The following is a 23,522-nucleotide window of genomic DNA, read 5'->3' as shown; positions in this document are numbered from 1 at the left end:
ACAAACATACAAAGAAAGAAATTATGCACTAATAATAACCATGCAGTCTGAGGCAATACTATTGAAGCAAAATATGCATTACAAAGACATTTGCCTTAGTTTCTTATGTTTGAAAATCTTTGTGGTTTTGATTTCTTAAAGATATATTGAGTAAAAGGATGCCAAATGTTACCAGGCATCAAAATGATCCCATTACAAAGGAAAAAGTTCTCTAGATACTATGACACTAAATTTCATGAATAGCTATTGAAATGTCATGTAAAATCCAGAGCAATGGAAAAATATTAACTTTAACATGCAACCTAATAGACGTTATGGACTAGACAAGTTCTTGATAGGAAATAAACTAAAAATTTCCTATTATGCATATGCTATAGGGGAGGAAAGAAACCATACAAAAACAAAAAACAAAATAAAAACCCAGGCTTTTCATTTGAAGTAAACATACTAAACATTCAGTTGGCCCCCAATACAATACAAAAGGGCCATTTTTGTGCTGATGTGAGGTGAGAAGAGGAAGAGGGATGAGGATGAAGGATGGTGGGCAGCTACGAGGATGTGAAGCACAAACTGGACTTACAATGGAGGTGCTAGAAGACATCAAAATTGCAAAATGTGTCAGGTGATTACATCGGCATGAGGTGTGGGTGTCATTTGAATATGTCCTTTCACAGCCCTCGGATGACCAACTGCCATTGTTCATGGCATCTGCTGAATAGTTCCAAAAGGCACACTGTGTCCTGTACTTGTCTGAGACCTGAAAAACAGACATTCCCCTCATGGCACAATACACATCATTTCAAACATCACTGATAGGATTAGCACAATGCTTAACCTGTAAACACAGGATCAGTAATGACAAACGCATAACTTATTTTTTTTTGTTTTGTTTTGTTTGTTTGTTTGTTTGTTTTGCAGCAGGTTTGAAAATTATGTTGCAGCAATGTTACAGTTTTTCAATTTTGTAGAACTGTAATAATTTTTATTAAGTGAGGTCATGTATATTAAAAAACAAGACCGTTACAGGCATTCTGTCTTTATTCAGCAAATGCTTATTTTTTTTATCAAACAATTATAGACTAAAAAGACAATATAGACCAAAACAATGTGCACTGCTGTTGATCTTACATTCTACTTGTAAATAAAAATTTGTGAAAGGAGAAAAGGAAACAAGAACAAAGAAGAAAACAGAATGGGAAGTAATCAAAGAGACTTTTCCTAAGAGATGATGTCTAGTCATGTGGGTACATCATACTTGTGTGTGTGTGTGTGCGTGCGTGCCACAGCACACATGTGGAGATCAGTGATAACTTTCAAGATTCAGTTCCCCCTTCTCTCGTGTGCATGTTGTTCTGAAGAATTAATTCAGGTTGTCAGGCTATGGTCATTGAACCATTACACAAGCTATTAAATACATCTTTACATCCTTAAATATATAGACCTAGACATTGCCTCAATTAACACTATAGTTAACATAAAACTAGGAGATCGCTTAGTCTTAGAGCATTAAACATGTGACTCATTGGCAATGACTAGAAGAATTATAAATGTAAAATATTTTACAGAAAAACTAGTTGAGTGCTGGAGTTGTAGTTCATTGGTAGAGTGTAAACATAGAAGGGCTTAGGTTCTACTCATCACTGAAGAAGATCAAAATTATATCACCTTTTTGTTTAATTTTCAATATACTTTTTTTCTAGAACTCACATATAATTAAAGTAATGCAACCAAAACATATTCTAGTTCATTGAATGCATAACAATTTTAAGTAATCCTGAACAACTTACCTTTCCATGACTTAGCGTAAATGTAATTTTTTCAAGTTCATACAGTGTGGATGGATTTGAGCTAATTGAGGCAGAAACCACAGAAGAAATGACTTTTTCCTTTTCTTCAGAATTTTCATCATTTTGAGGATTCAGTAAGAAGTCATCAGATGGGGAAAGCAAGGGGCCAATGCTCTTATAGCACAGGAATGCAACTACAACACTGCCTGTCAACCAAATAAATGCAGTCAATGGACTCATAATCAAAGTTCTTAAGCACACAAGCTGAAAAGACAAAAGTTACACTCCGCAGAAATCATGAAAATTCTGACCGGAATGTGAAGTACAATGTCTCATATATATGCTCATTAGCATATTACATTCCTGTCTTACATTTTTACTTGTGTAATCTAGTATGGCATCACCTTTTCACAACTTTGGTGGGATGAAAAATATTCCTGGATAACCTGACAGCCTGATCCTAACAGAGAACCAGAATTTGAGACATATTTGCCTCCAAAGAAGTAAGCTTTAATTCATGTGCAAATGATTCAGAATGAAGGGGACTGAGAACTGATTACAGCTGTCAGTTACTGAGGTCAACCTTGTAATCTCTGCAATGCTCCCTCCTGACATTGATAACATGTGGTTCTGGAGTTAAAGGACCCATGTTTTACCTTAGCACAGCTCAAATGCAGCCTCAGAATACACCCCAATGCTGCAGAATTACAAACATAAATATTGATATTGTATTCAGAAAGCATCATGGTCACAAATCTCGGCTCCTCCACAGCACACAGAAAAGTAATATTCCTTCCATACAATCATATGAGGTACAGCTTCCAAATTACATTAATGTTTGTTTTCATTGTTACAAGGCCTTATTTAACCTAAATGCAGTACATAATATTGCTTTGACCTACCACCGTGAACATCGACTCATGAAACATAGAGATATTAAACATGCTTGTCCATACCTGCAGAAGAGGGAACCCCAACTGAAGAAATGATTCCCTTAGATTGTTCTGTCTCTTGGCATTTTCTTAAATGCTAATTTAAGTAGGGGCCAACTCTTGGTGGACAGAGCAGGTACTGGTAGGGTATGTCCGGGCTGTGTGAGGAAGGCACTGTGTATAAACCTGAGATGGAACAATCAGGCAGACTTCCTCCATTGTCTCTCCCTTGGTTTGTCTTTGTGATGAACCCTAACCTGTAAAGTCAAGTAAAACCGCTGCTCCCCTCAATTGCTTTAGGTCAGTGCTATAGATTTCTAACTAAAATGGTATATGATGTATTTGGACTCTCAGAGATGATCGTGATGCTAATGTTTTCTGTGGATTGACTAGAGCTTGAAGGAAGATTTAAATCTTCAAGAATCACGAAGTACATTTAGAGGGATGGTTACTTCTTAGGGGTCATAGTAAGAAGCGGTCCCTACTCAAATGAAAAGTTGGTTAAAAGAAGGTATCTTTAAATTATTTTATTAATTACTGCTATGTAAAATGATACTTTATAAATCATCAATTTGTGACTCTGGACAAGGGGTGTCACAAAATATCCCCCAAGTCCCCATGGCATCTCGGCATTTCCCCCAGCATTCTGCACCTTTCCAGTTCTTATGACTTCTTGATAATTTTGCAGCTAATTGAGCTTCGAACTTCCTTACCAGAATGATCCTTAATCACTGTGTTTTGGATGCATCATCTCTAGCTGATGGGAGATCTTGAAGGCTAGAGAACTTTCGGTAGATTCTGTCTGCCTTGTGAGGATTTCCCTAGACCTGAAAATTTGAAGGCCACTTCTGCTCTCTGTCTCATCCTGCTTTCTCTAATTCTTGGTTTTGGGCATGTACGAAATTCTCTTCCCACTCCACTTCTGTCTGCCATGAACTCTTCCAAGTCTTTGCCACCATGACGGACTGACTCAGAATGGACACTCCCAAACTGTGAGCGAAATAGATTTTTTTCTCTTGGAAGTTTCTCTGCCAGATGTTCTGTAACCCACACAGCAAATCTGCACTTTCTTCTAAAAAGAAAGGCTCACTCACCAACAAAAGGAATCACAGATATAGACTATTTGAAAAGATTACATCATTTCATACTGAGTTCCATCAGCTGTCTTTTTTTTTATTTTGCTTATGATGTTTATGGGTTTTTTTTTGTCCTATACTCTTTGTATATTCTGATAGCATTAGCATATTCTTTCTTCTAAGAACAACAACTTCAAAAACCAGTGTTTCATTCAATGCTTAGAACAAATATGTACTTATCTAGTGTGAATGACTGTGTTAAAGTTCTGGAGATACCATTTTAAGAAAAAAAAAGTGTGTGTGTGTGTGTGTGTGTGTGTGTGTGTGTGTGCTTGTTAGTGGCTATTTTCCCTTAGATTCATTTGTTTTGTTTGTTTGTTTCTTTATTATTATTATTATTATTTTCTGTTGGAATGCTACCAGTCAATTTTCCCTATCAATGCAATAATAAGGCTTTTCAAACTAGATTACTGAAAAACCATCAGGGTGAAAAAGTTAATATTTTCCTGAATGTTAAGATTCAAGAATAATTTTTCCAATATAGAACATATTGTGAACTTATTAGAAACTCTTGTTCCCAAATGACTTCTTGTTCCTTTTTGTTTTTAAGTATGCTAAATGGTGTACTCAGCAGGACATTCTTCAGTGGTCTTCTTGGGCATCTGACTATTATCCCGATTTTGCAAATACTTAAAAGAAGGTGTGTAGAATTCCTTAGCAGAAGTCTATTATGTTTTTATTGTAAAGTCATGGTTCAGATCACGGAATCTTGTTTCCTCACCCCATCCCATCCTTAGCACATTTCTAAATTAACCTCACAAAATAACATAAGGCCCATCTGTGCCTCATGATCCCTCTGCATGCCCATCAATGGCACCGTGTCTTTCTTAATGAATTTTACAAGTAAAAATATCATGCAGACATCATTGAAAGGCTCAATCAGTTTGCACATTTGCCCTTTCTTTTAAGATTCAATCTTGAGGAAAAGACATTTTTTAACCTGCCTTATTAAGATCTGATATTATCGTTTTTTTCGTGTCCATTTGTTATGTTAAACCTAACAAAGCTACCAAGCAATCAGTCAGCATTGCTGTGAGATTTTAATTCTGCAACAATTTTAACATTTGTCACCATAATAGGTATTTTCAATGTGTTTTCCACAACTTCTGAACATTATTCAAATTGTCTTCGAAATTTCAACTGTTTACTAGGTTCTGTGGATAAGTTTATAAATATTATATGTATGCTGTGTTGGTTACAGTATGATTTAGTAGCACATGAGCTAAGGGTTCAGTGGCAATATATCTTGGTTCTCTTTCACTTGTTTTGTAACTATATGTCTCTCACTTTGATCAGAAAATAAAAAATGGCGAGGATAAAGAATAGAGAAAAATTCCTAAGTAGCAGAAAACAAAATTAAATGAAGCAAAAACTGAGAATATATCATGAGGTTAGGTTGTAGTATGGCCATTAAAAATAAATTTGGACTGTTCATAAAGCAGTTTCTATGTGCATTTACTGTCTAGTTTTTAATCTATATTTATGATTATCCATACACTCTGAGAAAAGGTTTCAATTCATTTTTGCCATCAATACTATGTCTTTACCTATAAGATAGCAACTATAACAGAAGTCATGCTATGATACAGAGAATTTTCTGTGCACATTATTCAAAGAGGAGGTATGTGATTATATAAATTAAAATAATAACTACTTGCCTGGCTCCAGTTAGGTGACAAGGAAAAGCTTGTTGAATTGATTTTTTTTTTATTAACTTCTTCCTTTCTAGCATTGCTCTAAACTATTTGCTGATAAACATGAAGACAAATCCATTAACTTTGTACTTTGTCCATTATCTATCAAATGAGATTGTTAAATAAGATAATCGCTAAACTGCTAGCTACCAGAATTCTGTCTTAATTTTTTAAAACTTTAGAGTTTACTCTACAGAAGCCAAGGAATACAAAGAAAGGTCAAAGCTTAAGCAATAATGAGCGCTTCAAAAACATATCCCTTCATGCAAGCGCAGATTTGGTTTCATGAAGAATTAAGACTTTTTGGTTAAAATTTTCTTCAGACAGTCATGTCAGAATGAATCTCAAGTATAATCATGGATGTTCTCTGTATGAACTTAAAGTATTTCTAAAGGAAATCACAGGTGTCTCTATGACATAGCCAAGGGCATATTGGTATTTACTAGAAATTCATGAATTTGCATAAGATGTGAAAGCCTACCAGTTGAGTCATAAGAAGTTTTTCTTTTTGGGAATATTTTCACGTAGCCTCCGTCCACATTCATGTGGGGATGAGCATGCTTCACGTGACTTGAATCAAACATGAAAACCTTGAGAGCTGAAACAAGACCATGAAAATGAATAGTCTAAAATTAGTTTAATTGATGTAACTTTTAAGTTTAGAGGCAAGTGCATTGAACACCAGTTCACTTCAGCTTTTGGCAGTATGATGCATCACCTAAAAGCTAAGAAAACTAGGAAATTCTGTTTTCTTTTTCTTTTCACTCCCAACTGCACTCATGGTTTAGTCTTTACTGCAGTTAAAATAAAAACTAAAATCTCTACACATGCAAAAGCATTCACATACCATTACTAAAACTATAAGGGCTACAGCGTCTTATAGGTCTGTCTAACCAATAGCCTGTAGGCTGCATTCACCCAGGAAAGCCATGAATAAGCCATCACATGCAAGAGTAAACTTAATCAAAACATTAAGATTTTTAGATTTTTTTTTAACTCAATTGCTTGTTTCTCAAGTGTGAGCTTTGTAGATGATAATGTTCTGCCTAAATGTGAAAAGGTTGGATGTGCCTGTTACACTATCTGCAATGTAAATATAATTTACCATCTAACGATTGAGAGAATTAAATATTGGAGTAATAATTCCTTTTGGGGGGTACATTAGCATTTCTCTTACTCAAAAACATAGAAATATAGTGTGCCTACAAATCAGCCTCATCATTTTCACTCTCAATTTGGGTTCTGTCAATATTCTGCAACATAGAAGGGTATTAGTCAGACATACAATGCAGACACATGTAATGACTACTTAATAAAGCATACTTTGCTTCTTTGGGACAATTTCATAACCATCCTCAAACTTTATTCATAATTTTACAATTTTACTTTTTTTTTTCTCAATGAACTGCAGGAATCAGGAAATTGTATTTCATTATTGTAATGGCCCCATGTTACCACAGGGCTAAGCATTCCTAAGGAGAAATATACTATACTCATAATTTCTGTTGTAAATATTATAAGTTAAGGTCAGGATATCACTGAGTGTATATGATATTGGAGTTATGTCTTCTGCAAACTTTCATATTACACAGTTAGTGAGTAGCAACAAGGAGACAACATAAGATGGGAACATCTACGTAGTCAAACTTTCTACCAGCATTGTTCTTCACTCACATTTCTCTGGTAATACAAACCCCCATTCATTTCTGCATTGACAAAACTGTGTACAATTTATTAGTATTTCAAGAACCACATCTCACTGTCTTGTTCAGCACCACTGCTTGGAAGCAAACCATTTACCTTCATGCCTTACCCACATCAGTAGAGCTCAGATCAAACTGAGTAGTCTTTTGGAAGTTCTGAGAGATTCTTAAGGTGACGAGCTCAGCGGTGTGCATCAGCTTTGTGAGATGAAGTCGTCTATGATTTGTAGGTAATTGGTCCCAAATTTTAAGTGTATTCTTTTGAACAAAATTGTTGATGGTTTTTACAAATTCCTATTTAAGGGAAAAACATGTTATTGTTATATTACATGAAACAGAAGAACAGGAAACATTTTAAAGACCAAGCACACTATGAAGTAAACATCAGCATACTCACAGTAAGAGTTGAATTGAAACGACTGTCCTTGAAAGAAGTGGTGTTATTCATGTAACCTAGTGCTGGGGATGATTGGGCAAGTACCTCTATGTATGTGATTATATCCACTGGTGAGAGCTCACCCTCAGAATTTCTGTAAATTTCATGTAATAATGCCAGCTGTTCCTTTATTGGTCCAATCTAAGAAAAAAAATGATTTTGGAGAAAGAATCAGATTTCTGTTGGAGGATTCTAAGAATAAGATTTAAGGGGTTGGGAAGATGGTTCAATGAGGAAAACAATTGATATTAAGGTTTGAGGACAAACCTTCAGATGTACAGACTCTGATCCCAGTGCTTTGGAAGTGGAAACAGAGGATGCCTCTTGCAAGCTATCTAGCTAGTCTAGCCTGTGAGCTCTGGTGGGGAGCGGGAAAAGAGAGAAGAACATGACTCAATCACTAATGTGAGGAGTGATAGAGGAGTCCACTCAACATCAGCATCTGACCTCCATTTGCACGTGGCAGCCACGTATATGAACACACATACATGTATGCCAGCCAGACACGAGTCCACATGCATTAAAATGCACAATAAGACGTATTTCAAATTTACCCAGAGGTTGATTCTCTTGTCTTATCTGTATAATAAATTCAGATTATCCTGAAATCATAACACATATCAATGGAAACAGAATTTATCTAGAAAGGCCTCACAAGCGGCTGGGGATGCTTTAGTGTACTTCAGAAACACATTTGAATGGATAACTTAAAAATAATTTTGAAAATAACTTCCTTTTCTGCGGTATAGAATTATGTCCTAGCCAGTGAACCTATCTCAATATTTAAATTCATTAGTGCATATAAGTTTTGATATGATAATTAAGAAATTTTGACTCAGTAACCTCTATCAGATAGTTTTCCATCAAAACACTCCTCAGTAAGGAATTGAAAATGCCTTGGCTGGAGGTTCCCTCCTCATAGTTTGATTCACCCATTCAATCACACAACAGCAATTTTGTGAATGTCCTACTTTATTTCTTTATTTCCTCTTTGAAGTGTTCACTTTGAAGTACAAAATCTAGTTGCATTTAACTACATCTCCTTAGAATATGGGATTGGGTTCGAGCCAATGTATGTTTTTTTTTTTTTTTTTTCCATTTTACTCAACAACTTTCTTTCATGTTGAAAATAATTTTCTAATACACCAAATAATGGAAAGAAATAAATGAAGCAGGATAAAGTCTTATGCAATGCATTTCCGAAGTTTCAAATTAATCCTATATGCAGTGTAAATAATACTTACATGGCTGTATGCAAAGTCTCAGTTCTACATGGGGTTCAGTTGCTAATATTTTCAAATGGGGCCTTGGTAGCATTGCTAACTGAGATCAAAATGTCAAAATAAAGTATATTTCAACCTAAAGTGTCTACTTACTCTTTTTAAGGTTTTATTAACGTTTGCAGCAATGCAGGCATGCTCTAAGTGGCAATTTGAATTCACGCTTTCTGTAGAAAAAGAAAACACATTCCACAGTGAGTCTACAAATCATTTTTCCTTGTGCTGATTATGTTGACTTGAGTGATTTTTGTGCACTTAAACATTAAAAGTGCATTCTTTAACAATTGAGATTCCACTTGAGTTCCAGAATCTGTAATGTATCAGAGGAAACAGAAGAAAGAAGTTTAAGGAATAGGGAATGAATGTGAACTACATTAAACATGCTGCTCCCATCTTCTACTATGTGGAACAATACACCTTTCTTAATTTATTTTGTCAATCTTAGTGAATCCTGGCACAGATCTTGGAAATGTAGCTCTTTGATACTTCTCAAATGTGTAGTAAATATTTTATACAGTTTAAGATTGAAGGCTATAAATCACCTTGGCAGTAAGAACCATCATTAGGCATGAACTGAGACTTCCCCGTGGAGGTCTGATAGCCTTCTCTGCAGAAGCAGTTAAATCCTCCGTTCACATTTTCACATACAGCATGATCACCGCAGACAGCAGACTCACTGCACTCATCTATATCTGCAAATATTTCAAAAGGCAATTGCTTAAATTACTGTTCTTTTACTTGTTTGTTTCCTGATAACAATATTACTTATTGTTAGTGATTTCATATCAACTGATACAACCAAGCAGGGGGAAATCCCATCGTTTGGGAAAAGAGAGGATAAACTTGGCTGCATGCATTTCTTGACTGTAATTTGGCCAATCCATCCTGACAGAGCATTGAAAATATTATTCATGGGCCACACTCTCAAATAGTTTTCTAAGTAGCATGATTCATCAACAAAGTCAGTAAATCTATTCCCATCATCTAAGATGTAACAGTTAGTTCTAATTTAATAAAGACTCATTTTTCAAAGTGCACTTACAATTATTTGCCTGCTAGTCTTAGGCTCAGCTGATGATAACTCAGTTTAAAGTAGCCTGGAGGCTAAAGATGGACTCTCTTCCTCTTTAAAGCTCCATTCCTGCCTGTGATTTACCCCAAAGCTAGAGTCCAGCACATTATGCTACTCAACTCTCTTAAGATTTATCACGATTGATTACTTTTGTTCATATTACACTTGGACTATGATTCTAATATGCAATCATCATAGCTCAGTATGGATGAAGAAATAAATTGCACAGAATTAAATCAGAGATTCTCAGTGGCTATATATTGACACTATAATAAAGGTGCAGGGTTTTTAGGTTCACATCATTTATATTCTTAATTTAAAATTTTACACACTGCAGTGAAATGTGCCTTAAAGTTATAAATACAGTACAAATATGCTGCCAGGTTGGAGAATGATTCCAAGGAACTGAATAGTCCAGGCCATTACCTTAAGTAAATGCAAAGAATGTGTGTGTGTGTGTGTGTGTGTGTGTGTGTGTGTGTGTGTGTGTGCTGAGTCCAGTTCTGGCATCTTAGAAATACTTTCTGTTAGATTAATGAATGAAACTGTAATTTTAATTTACAATTTGATTATTAAAATAACAACATGTCATGGTACCGTTTGCCAGTATAAAAAGGAAGGGAGCTATTAAAGTCTAATTTAAAATGTCATCAGGATGTTGTCTTAAATTCAGCTGTTGCCAATTTTTCATTTGAAAACACAATTTAGGCACAGAAAATCTTGTGACTCAAGCCAAGGAAAAGCAAGTCAGCACAGAGCCTCTTGTTATGTTCTTAATGAACATGACAGTAGATAGAAAGGTGGTGATACTAGATTATAAAGACCATTATTAGAGTGAAAGGCTGGAAATCCCATGTGGATGATGTCTACATATCTATGATGTGTGTGGTTATATACCCTGGTGTACAGCCTATAAAGGATCATCCTCCGCATTTATTTTAATTTGAGTATATGTGCAAAAACTACTGTCCAACACAAATTGACACTTGCTAACTAAAAAGGAAAAAAGGCTATAGAGTGCTGACTCCTACAAGGAAGAATCACCCCCCCCCAAGATTTCCAAGCTGTGTGGAAGGTGGAAGGAATGAGCCATGAGGCGTGGGTGCAGACAGAACCAATCAAGTGCAGAATGTGGGGTTCAAGCCAAAGAGCCCTTTACTGTTGTATTGACACAGGGCCCTCACAATGCTGCTCTGGAGCTTACTATGCAGACCATGAATTCATCCCTTTGCCAGAGTCTTCTAAGTTCAGTAATTGCAAGGCTGTCACTCAAGAGCTCTCCTTTCCCTGGGCTGTTTTAGAAGCACATGTTACACTCCAATGTTAAACAGCCCAAATAAGACTGTGTGCAGACTCATTAATTATCACAAATGATACAAATTATTTCAAGGGCAGGACAATTAATGCATCCTTTGTATATCCATATCTTGTCGCATTAGAGTCTTTCTAGAATTGATTTCTTAAATGTGCAACATCTTCAGGAACTCTATCCAACACCAACCTATGAGCAATATAAAAAATGGCCCTCCAGAAACTCAGCTCTCCTCATCCTTCTTCACAGTGAGTTTCAATACACCTGGTGATTACACCTTACATTTTCTTCCCATGCCTCATATATGCTGGTTTGGTTCTGCACTGGTTTGGGATTCTATTTTTTTAATATTCATTCTTTGAATATTTCATATACTTATACTCTATACCTTGGTCATATCCACTCCAAGTCTCACCGAGACTCAATCACATTTCTCTCCCAACTCTGTCTCCTCTCTCTCCATCTGTCTTTCTTTCTCCTCATTTTTTACCCTCCCCTTCCTTATTTTCTTTTACATATTTTATCCCACTGAATCCAATTTGTGACGCTACATCTGTATGGGTGTGATCCATCCAGTGTTCTTGAGGAGAGTATCTATGGGTGAAACTCTTAAAGAAAAGTTACCCGTTCAGCTTCAACAACCAGGAACTACCAATATCTTCTCAAAAAGAGGACAAGCTGTCCTTGGAGCCCTCCCCAGTCCATGGTGAGGGATTCTGTAGAGACTGTATGTAGGTGAGCACAGCTGCTGTGGGTTTGTGTGTGTAACAGGCACACCGTGTCCAGCAGACAGCATTTAACAGCATTAGTTTCTTCTTTGGTGAGTTCATGTGTGTGCGTTGCACAGTCTGACTACTAAGTCTTCTCACTTTTTTATCCCACTTTGTAATCTCTTTCCCAAAACAAGTTCCCTCTCATTGCTATTTTCCTTTTGTTCTTGATTTTGTTTTGTGACCTTAGCTATTTTTAACCTTGGCTTGTTCAACCTTGGGAATGTAGCTCATTGATACTTCACAAATGTGTAGTAAATATTTTTATCTATTTAAGATTGGTGGAGATATATGTAAATCACCTTGGCAGTAAGAGCCACCACTAGGTGTGAACCGTGACTTCCCTGTGGAGGTCTGATAACCTTCCCCACAGAAGCAGTTAAATCCTCTGTTCCCACACAGTGTGATTACCACTCATCTACAACTGCATGCATTTCAAAAAGTATTTTAGTAAATTAGTGGGTCACAAAAGATAACACTTTTATATATGGTTAGTGACTTCATATCAAATGGTATAAGACAAGAGCAGTGCTATGCCCAGGAGTTCACTGAGAAGCAACTCCCCAGTCACTACACGGTTGAAGACAGTGACTTTCCCTTCCCTCAACAGCCTTCAGCTGTCAACAGCTTCCTCAGGAGGGGCTGGAGACCAGGAGCCTTCCCTCTATTCTTGATGGAAAGTTGAGTCTGGTTTTGTGTGGCCCACTAAGCAGGGAAGTGAGTTTGTCCGAGTTCCTGAGTACCATGTACACTGCTGTTCCTTGCTCTACTCGATGGCTTCCCACTGCTGATCTCTCAGATGACTGTCATCCCATCATCATAGACAAATTAAGGCATTTCAGCTTCTAAATGGCAATCCGATGATCTAATGATGGTAGCAATGGTGATAGTATTGTTTTGGGATGTTAGCATTCAAGATTAAACTCATGCAAAGTTTTTATATTTACCACTTACATTTTATGAAATACTATCAATTATTCTGGGAAACTAATGCTTCTTAAATTTTAGTCTGATTTCTAGAAGACATTAGCGAGTAGCAGACATTCTGTTCCTATGACTCTTACAACCACACACACATAACTATATATACATACATATGTATATATATGTATATGAATATATATAAATGCAATCACACACGTATGATTATCACTAAACATGGGAGGTCATAAATTTCCATGGGAGTCAGTGGTGAGGCAGGAAGAGTTGGAAAAGGACTGAAGGAGGTGATACTAATGCAATGCTCACACGTGGAGCCCCCCCCCCAAAAAGGAACTCTAAAAATAACATACAATTGGGATATCAACCTGTGTCCCTCTTCGAGATATTCTATGTCATAATGGCCTGAAGCTGCCATGGATAAAATAAATATTGTAGCAATGTCCATGCTACATTTGCCTGAGTCTCCTATGAGGTTCAAATGACTTGAACATCCTACATCTAATGTGTTTCTATTTTCCTATAGTTATAGGGCTGGGGATGGCTAGGTTTATATCCTAAATCCCTTACACTGCAGCTGTAATATAGTAAACAAACATACCTAATGCAGAAGAGGTATATCTCATAGCACATGGGGGAGAGCATTGAAGGTAGTAGTGGTACCAAGGCTACAGCTGATACCTGATCTAAGAACTGGAAAATCAAAATCAGAGGTTCTGTTCCTATATGCACTGCTCTTCTTGAAGGAACCCTGGAAGTATGTACACTCAGGATGCAGAGGAATATGTTGGTCACTTGTCAAGTCTTGGTAATTATCAAAGTTATCTAAGAGAAAAAGAACACTAGCTTCTATCATAATGTCTGGCTAAGACTGACTGACAAAGTTTAATAACTTGTCCAGTTTCCCTGCTATTAACAGCCCTTGCCTTTGTACTAAATATTCAGTATTACTCAAGAAGAAGAGCAACCTTTATGATCTCAAGTTATTCACTGATTTTAATTTAAAAGGGCATGCTTGTTTTCTGTGTCTATGACTGGCAACCCCTGTAGCATTTTACTATGATCTTCTTCAAAGTATGATTATATGTAGTTTTCTAATGTTGTGTTACAGAATATATATAATGAAAATTTTTAATTATTAGAAATAATTCACAAAGATAAGATGCTGTGTAGTGAGATAGTCCTTCTGTGGCACTGACCACGCCCAATGGGGGGGTGGAGCCATGGGCAGAAGTGACCTGTGGAAGGAAGTCAGAGGGAGAGCCAGGAGAAGCACTTGCTGGCGTGACTCGGACAAGAGAGCATCGGGTTGAATTTCTTGGTGTTCATCTGTCTAGGTTGTAAGTTTTTCCTGAATAAACATCTATTCGGCCTATTTGTTTATCCTGATCCTTATTTAACTGCGTTATCTGGTGTCAGAAGTGGGATCAGACGAGCCTTGGCGGCTAGGTGCTATTTGGTGACACATCTCCAGGCGTAACTACCACAAGCTAAGATCTACAACTGAAAAGCATCAAAGTTCCAGGACAGCAGAATTACACCTAAGGCAATTGTAACATCCTTTACAATTTAAGCTGATATAAAATCTGAGATCAATTGTTCCATAACTATGACAGATAATTTTACAATGCAAAACTTTAAGAATTATTTTACTTCACATATAAAAGGGATTTTAACAAAAGAAACTTATGACTGGACCAATATGTACTTTTAATTTGTAATAGCAATGGGTTTCATCATTAACATGATATTCTTAAGAAAATGGTTTGAAGTTACAGCAAACAATAAGGAATTTGTACAAACCATAGGAGACATAATAACAAGGATTCAAAACATTAAAAATAATAAAATTCAAAGCATAGAGACAAGGATTCAAAACATTGAAAATGATAAAATTCAAAACATAAAAAGTATAAAAAGAAGTTTCAGAATATTAAAGATGGCGTTGGAGAACTGACAAGTAAAATTTGTTTCATGTCAGATACGTCAGTAACCAGAACAAAAACAATGCAATGCATTAACACACTAACAAAAACAGCTCGTTCCTGGTCGGAGGAAGCTACTAATAAGTTTAAAAAACTAAAACATCAGATAAAAAGACTAGATGATAAACTCTCTTCCATGTCTGAGGATAATGACAAGCTAACAGATAGAACATTGTTTCTGGAAAACAGTTTACACGCCATTCAGATAATATCTAAGAATGAGAAGATTAAAAACATGGAATCATTTGTAGTTGGAGAAAGTAAGAAACTGACTGATGCAATGAAGTCTCTAGAAAGTTATTTGATTCAAGAAGTTCAGACACTCAAAGAAACAATGGTGAATAGATTTCAGGCTTTAGAAGACCTTCAGTCAGATACATCAGAAGAAGAACTACAGGTAACAGGACATGATAAAGACTTAAAATTTTCCACACCATTTAGGGTCAGGGGAGCTTTCCCTGTATCTATTCATGAAAAGCCAGCAACGAAGAAACATCCAAAAGGTGTCGTTGCATATCAGTGGGAACCAATATGTATGAAAGATTTAAAAGGTATAAAGGAAATAGTAGTCTCTTATGGCATGCACTCACCTTATGTGAAGCAATTAGAATCATGGGCAAGGAATAACAAGGTAACTCCTAAGGATTGGGATCAATCAATATCAGCTGTCCTTAAAAACTACTCTCAATTAGAATGGAGGGCTTTATGGAGAGAGGAAACAAAAGCTCTTGAACTTCAGGGCTTAAAAAAAGGTTATAAAACTCCGCAAGATAAAATTCTTGGTGAGGGTCTCTATGCTAACCCAGAAACCCAAGCTGCCTATGATGAACATATCTTGTCTCTATACAATACAGCAGCTTTGAATGCTTGGGATAAGGTTAATAAATTAGGAGAGAGGATAGACTCCTATACCAAGATAAGGCAAGGACCTAGAGAACGTTTTAGTATCTTTCTAGAAAGATTATCTAGGGCAGCACAATTAGAGGTAGCAGACATAGATGCTAGGCGAATACTCATAGAATATTTAGCTTATGCGAATGCGAATCCTCAATGCAAACACGTGCTTTGGCCTTTAAAAATGCGATCAGCACCCTTGGATGAATGGGTCCTATATACAGGCAACATTGAGTATAATGACAATAAGACTAAAGCATGGATAGGAGAAGCTATATCTAAAGGTCAGAGAAGACATCAAGATAACAGAGTTCCTTACTATGGTGACTTCGAAGCTTGGGTAGGAGAAGCCATCTCCAAAGGTTTGAAGAAATATCAACATGTCAGATGTTATAACTGTGGTAAGATAGGACATCTTAAAAATAAATTGTAGACAAAGCTTCCCTAGAAATAACACTCCCAGAAATGAATCAAACAGAAGGCCTCAGCCTCCTGGGTTATATAGAAGGTGTGGCAAAGGCAGACACTGAACAAATGAGTGTAGATCGACCAGAGACAAGCAAGGAAACCCTTTACCATCGGGAAACTCCTTGGGGGGGGCCTCTCGAAGGCCCCCAAGTCACAGGTGGTTCAAACATTCCCAGTCACAGTGGAAGACAATCTCCCACAGGACAATTAAAAAAATTCTGTGCCTATTATAAAAACTCATACTGCTCTGGATAACAAACTAGTGACAGAAGTTGAATCAAACATGACAGAAGAAAATAAAAAATGTATATTTTGGCAAACCGCTATAAATTGTCATAGGCCTAGATTGATAGTTAAGATAAATAATAGACTCTTTGACGGTCTCCTGGACACAGGGTGGATGTAACTATCATATCTAATAAATCTTGGCCTCGAAGATGGTCCCTGCATGAGGTAAATGTTCAATTCTTAGGGATTGGATCCCTGTCTCAGGTAAAACAAAGCACGAGATGGATTAAATGTATAGGACCAGAAGGACAGAGAGGAAGATTGAGACCATATATGGCTGATGTAATGATAAATTTATGGGGTCGCAATCTATTACAGCAATAAAATACACAGATTAACATTCTTCCAGTATTAGATAGGAACCATAGATGACCTCATGATTGTAAAAAAAAATACTGTTAAGTACTATACAAGACAGAGACCAAATATCCAGGCAGTACAAAAAAAAAAAAAAAAAAAATACAAGTGCTGAACAGAGGAACCAAAAGCCCTATCTTTAAAATGGCTAACAGAGGAACCTGTCTGGGTAGGACAATGACCTATGACCTCTGAGAAGTTAGAAGCTTTAAAAAGCCTGGTTCAGGAACAGCTAAATGCTGGACATATTGAGAAATCAACCAGCCCGTGGAATTCTCCTGTATTTGTGATCAAAAAGAAATCTGGTAAATGGAGAATGCTTACAGACCTGAGAGCCATCAATAAAGTTATCCAGCCAATGGGCTCTCTCTACAGCCTGAAATGCCCTTGCCATCTTTGATACCCAAAGAATGGCCTATTATAGTTATTGATTTAAAGGACTGCTTCTTCACTATACCTTTACAAGAACAAGACAAAGAGAAATTTGCCTTCACGGTACCTAATTACAATAATTCTCAACCGGTGAAGAGATATCAATGGAAGGTTTTGCCACAGGGAATGCTAAATAGCACCACCCTGTGCCAATATTTCGTACAAAAACCGTTAGAAATAATTCGTAAACAGTTTCCACAATCCATAATCTATCATTACATGGATGATATATTGTTAGCTGACTCTAAAGGAGAAATACTAGAAAAAATGTTTGAGAAAGGAAAGGAAGTTTTACCTCTCTGGGGATTACAAATTGCACCTAAAAAATACAAAAAGGAGATTCTATCAATTACTTAGGATATAAAATAGGTCTACAGAAAATTAGACCACAAAAAGTACAGATCAGAAGAAATCGCTACCAGACTCTTAATGATCTTCAAAAATTACTAGGAGAGATTTCTCAATTGCAAACCATTATTGGAGTAGAAGGGCATGATTTGAAAAACTTGAAAATGGCCCTAAAAGGAGATAAGGACTTGAATAGTACATGAATACTATCAGCTGAAGCTGAGAAGGAATTAGAGTGGGTAGAAAAGAGGATACTAGAAGCACATGTGGACCATGTGGATCCAAACCTAGACTGTATTCTGGTTATATTACCATCTAGAGAATGTCCTTCAGGGATTTTGATGCAGAGAGAAGATATCATATTAGAATGGATATTCCTACCACATAAACAGAATAAAAAACTAAAAACATACATAGAAAAGATCTCTGACTTGATTATAAAAGGTAAATTAAGACTTCATCAACTAATAGGAAGGGACCCAGCAGAAATTATAGTACCTTTAACTAATGAGAAAATTTCCTCCTTATGGAAAGTTAACAAATATTGGCAGAGAGCTTGCAGTAACTTTTTGGGAACGATTAACAACAACTATCCCAAAACTGAGAGAATCAAATTCATAAAAAAAAAAAAAATGATTTGGATCCTTCCACGCATTGTAAGAAAAACACCTATTTCTGGAGTTCATACATTCTACACAAATGCAAACAAATCAGGTAAGGCAGGATATAAATCAAAAAAAAAAAATTAACAAAGTGGTTCAAAGCCCTTACAATTCTGTACAAAAGGCAGAATTGTATGCCATTCTCATGGTACTTATGGATTTTAAAGAACCCCTCAATATAGTTACTGACTCTCAATACACAGAGAGAGTCGTTTTACACATTGAGACTGCAGAATTTATTCCTGACAACACAGAATTAACTTCATTGTTTATACAATTACAAGATACTATCAGAAAGAGGACTCATCCTATATATATAACACACATCAGATCCCATACTGGTCTGCCAGGTCCTCTAGCACAAGGCAATGATGAAATCGATCGTTTATTGATAGGAAGTGTGCTAGAAGCCTCAGAGTTTCATAAGAAACACCACGTGAACAGCAAAGGTTTAAAAAAAGATTTTTCTATCACTTGGGAACAAACCAAGGAAATAGTAAGGAAATGTCCTAATTGCTCATACTATAACCAAACTCCTTTACCACACCGTGCACTTTCCCGAAAATATGTTGGACACTGTTGTTGCTCCTGCTGGAATTCATTCTTGCCTCAGCTAATGGCCTGTTGGGCAAAGAATTGCCCCCACCTTGACCACTGATTTGGACATGCAGTCCTATGTGCTTGCAGGAGACAAATATAGAAGACTGCTTGACCTTGCCAAGTCAGGGTAAGACAGCCATTCTACCTCCCTGCTGTTGTTGTGGTCTGTCAAGTTCTCTTGGCCTTAGCCAAAACTGGGTGTACAAACGTTGCTGTGAGACCTAGGGTGACTGTCCAGGTAGCTTGCTGTTTCTGTCCTTGCTGCACCTTTTGGAAGTTGTCCATCCGCACTTCCTGTCTACTCTAGTATTGTTAATTTCCTTCTCAGGTCTTGATGAGGTTAACGATTAAACTATCACAACTATTATTCTCTCTTCCTAGTTAGATATATTAGGTACTAGACTTACGTTTTCCAGCTTAGGACAACTCTATTGTAAACTCCATTATGCCTTCACCCTAGGACTAGATATGTAGGTCATTTTGTTCTAGATTTTCCTTTTCTTAGAGCACACTTGTTATTCACTGTTTTGTATATAGTTTTGTATTAAGCCTAAATCTTTTCTTTAGACTAAAAGGGGAATTGTAGTGAGATAGTCCTTATTTGGCACTGACCACGCCCACTGGGGGTGGAGCCATGGGCGGAAGTGACCTGTGGAAGGAGGTCGGAGGGGGCCAGGAAGGCGCTCTCTTTTCTGGCGTGACTCGGACAGGAGAGGATTGGGTTGAATTTCCTGGTGTTCATCTGTCTAGGTTGTAAGTTATTTCTCCCTGAATAAACATCTATTCGGCCTATTTGTTTATCCTGATCCTTATTTAACCGCGTTAATGCGGTTTTAGTATTCTTGAACTTCAAGAAAACATAAACCACTACAGTTGCATGGAAAAACCCAAGGTAAGTAGAACACACAAAAAAAAAAAAAAAAAAATTGCATGCTTGGTAAGAAAGGCTCCAAGGAGAGGATTAAAGGAAGAAACGATTCTCTCTACTCCTAGCTTTTAGTCACTTTGGCTTCTGGGTGCTTAAGTTTTCCCATCTGTGAAATGCTGGTCTTTAACTGGTCTTTTAGGGGTTGCACAGCTGACTTTCTTTTTTTCAGCGACTCCAAGGGGAAGAAAATGATGCACTGTACTCTCACCCTCCTCCTGACTGAAAAAAAAAATTACCTTATATATGCAAAACTGCATTTAAATATGTCCTAAAGTTAAAGAATTTCTCTTGAACCATTTCTTCCTCTGAGTAGGAAACTTAGTTGTCTTTGTATTTGATGTTCGATGATGTTTCTATATGTTGATGTTTAAAGATCATAACCATTATTTTTGTTGCATTTAAGAATTAACTTAATTGCAGACCAGAACCACTACATTACAAGGTGGATAATAAGACTAGGAGGGCATAGATTTATGCCCCTTTATGCAGTCCCTGAGAATGATCAGAGTGAACAATGAAAATTACTCTGGTAAAATGGAAGGATCTGAGCAATATTGCTTCTTAGGAAAGCATGTCCCTAATGGACAACAAAATAGGTGAGAAACAACATTCTTCCAGAGAATGAGTTTTCACTGAATAATCCATCATATGAAACAGGTAAAACACAGGACTCAGGGCTGGCAATTTGGTTTTCACAGTTATTGTGTTTACAAACCTCTTAAAAGAGCTACAAGGGAGTTAGCTAAGGCTTGGGGCTGTCCTTCAGCATACTAGTGGAAATGAAGATGGGAAGGACGTTTTAAATTACAATGATAACTCCACTTACAATGTTGAGAATCATCCGTGTGTGTGTGTGTGTGTGTGTGTGTGTGTGTGTGTGTGTGTGTGTGAGTGTGTGGTGTGTATTTATCCATGTGTATGTCTGTTTTCTATGGTGGATGTGATATGGAGCCTTCTTTAAACTAAGAATATGAAAAATAAACCTAATCAATGAGAAGATAGATGTCTTCTGGAGACTGGAGAGTATAGAAAACTAAGTAAACAATTAAATTTTTCTTTAATCACTGTGTTAACTGTTATGTCTACTCATATTTACTGAGGTACATAATCAGTATTTAACTCCTAACAATGAAATATATGACATTCTAAGGAAATAAACAACTGGAATATAGACTTGAGAAATTCAGTTAGCATTTGTGAAGAACAGCATTGTTTTCTAGCCTTTGTACCCTGGCAGAGCTCCATCCACCACATAGCAGGTGGAGTAACATCCAAATGTACCCACTTAAGTCTCAATGGAAACAATAGATTTCTGGGCATAAGACCATGCTCCTACCTCTCCCTTTATTGGAAATGTATCCATGTAGAAGAATCTTTTCACTGTTAGCATAAGCTAATACTTTGCCAGTCTATATTTATTTAATTATTTTATATAAATCAATTATTATGCAACTATATATAAATACCCAGAAAGCAGAAATACTTATATCACTGTACCTACATAGAAATAAAGGCATCTATCTGTCTATCTTGCTATCATCTATCTATATGTACATATGTGTGCATGTATGTAACAGAAATTGTACTACTTCATGAAAATTAACCACGAGTATATCATAAATTGCATGCAAAGCACCTAAATTAGGTTAAAGAAAATATTTCACTAACATTGAGTTTGAGTCAATCATTTAGTTACTCAAATATTTATGGAGTCATTCAGTTCCCAAATGTGAATGTCTACATTGGGAAATAAGTAAAACTTAATCAAAAAGTCAGGATCTGTGCCCTCCTGCCAGAGTTCACTTTCTGAAGGTAACTTACCACACAAGCAGATAATTGAGTTTTTATTAAAATAAAAGTTTTCATTTATATCTCCAAATTTGAATCCTGTCACAGAATGTTGGGGGAAATTTATATTAAACTTTAAATTGTGTTTTCAGATAAGTTATTGGTGATATAGAGAATGATGAGGAATAATTCCCACATGGGCTACTACTACAAAAGATAATATGCAAACATGCATAGGGAAACGGTACACTAGATCTGAGTTACCAGTCAAAGCCTATGAAATCTACCACCTTATATTGCCTAGATGTGTGGTTTTTAGAATAAATTTTCATACTAATGTGCTAATTCCAACACATCTTTATTAATATTGCATAACATATTCATAGGAAAAAGTTGATATTGAATTTTGTATTGTTCTTTGAGCATAGCTTTGGACACTTGACCTCTTAGCTTTTTTTTTAAATCAAGAATTAGGAAATTAAAATATTTGCTATGTCCAAGTCTTGCAAAGTGGATATATGTTATAGACAAAATCCCCAGAGTTCCTATTCAAATCTTGGTCAATAAAATATCATTTATATGAAAGTAACCTCCAGATAGTGAATAGGTAAAAAATATTTTTAGAAGTAATATATAAATATGAATTATTTAAATACTCTTAAACTTTGCAGTGTCTAGCTTTATAATAATTAACATTTAAAGAGAAATTTCCTTCAGATGGGTAGACTGTAGAGAAGTAAAAGCTGCTTCTTGGGTTGGAAATACGGCTCGGTGGTTAAGAATGTGTACTGTTCTTGCAGAGAGCACCCACATCAGACAACCCACAGTCATGTGTTTCTCCAGCTCCAGAGGGACCCGACATCCTTTTCTGGGATCCACGTGTAACTGTACTCACACCAAGACATGTCCACATACAGAAAAGTGCATACACGCAATTTAAAACAATAACACAAATGCATGTTTAAAACCTGTTTCTTTTGTTCTCTTTTAATACTCTAAATCATAGTTACTGGCAGTGACTCTATGTTGAATTTATCTCTACATTAATTCATCATATTTATATATAAATATTTGTATTGATATTCTTTAAAGTCTCTCATACACAGTTTAAATGGAGAAGATTTTGGACTTAAAAACTATTAATAGGGAGACATATTTAGCATCCTTTCATTAGTACTTATTTGATGAGAGATGCCATTCTGTAAATATGTTTCTCATACTGGTTAATGAATAAAGCACTGTTGGCCAATAGGAAAGCTAGATAGGCAGGACTAGGAGATGAGGAGGAAAGAGGAAGTAGTAAGGAGGAGTCAAGATGGAGAGACTGGGGAGACCAGACGCCAGCCCCATTCCCTGGTAAGATAAGACCACGTGGAAATACAAAGATTAACAGAAATGGGCTAATACTTAAGACAGAGCTAGCCGATAAGAAACAAGTAACTGGTCAACAGCTTTATATCAAATACAGAGTCTCTGTGCATTATTTGGGGCTGGCACGGCGGCAGGACAAGACCAGCAGCGGGTGGAAAAACCTACTCGTTACACTTTTGGCTCATCCTTAACAGAATAAACTGAGTATGACAAGCTCAAAAATACACACAATCACTAAGAAAATTATGCATGGCTCTGGAAAAGATTTATCAAAGACTCAAATAAACAGAGTGGTGTGTTTGCATCAACTGTGTCTGAACTCAGTAAATAGTGACATTGC

General features: G+C 36.5%; 1 protein-coding gene across 1 annotated transcript in view; it reads right to left on the bottom strand.

Moving 5' to 3' along the window:
* Positions 1–23,522, bottom strand: part of Adgrl4 (adhesion G protein-coupled receptor L4) — a 91,393-nt gene that overhangs the window by 26,175 nt on the left and 41,696 nt on the right. The window contains exons 3-9 of the mRNA XM_051195361.1: positions 9,511–9,660; positions 9,065–9,135; positions 7,650–7,829; positions 7,363–7,546; positions 6,031–6,147; positions 1,788–1,993; positions 581–757 (exon numbers count right to left, since the gene is read on the bottom strand). Coding sequence (XP_051051318.1) covers positions 581–757; positions 1,788–1,993; positions 6,031–6,147; positions 7,363–7,546; positions 7,650–7,829; positions 9,065–9,135; positions 9,511–9,660 — 1,085 coding nt within the window. The remainder of the gene's footprint in view (positions 1–580; positions 758–1,787; positions 1,994–6,030; positions 6,148–7,362; positions 7,547–7,649; positions 7,830–9,064; positions 9,136–9,510; positions 9,661–23,522) is intronic.

The sequence above is a fragment of the Phodopus roborovskii genome, unplaced genomic scaffold, assembly GCF_943737965.1.
Source record: "Phodopus roborovskii unplaced genomic scaffold, PHOROB, whole genome shotgun sequence".
Lineage (NCBI taxonomy): Eukaryota > Metazoa > Chordata > Mammalia > Rodentia > Cricetidae > Phodopus > Phodopus roborovskii.
This window is presented reverse-complemented; position numbering and strand designations above follow the sequence as displayed.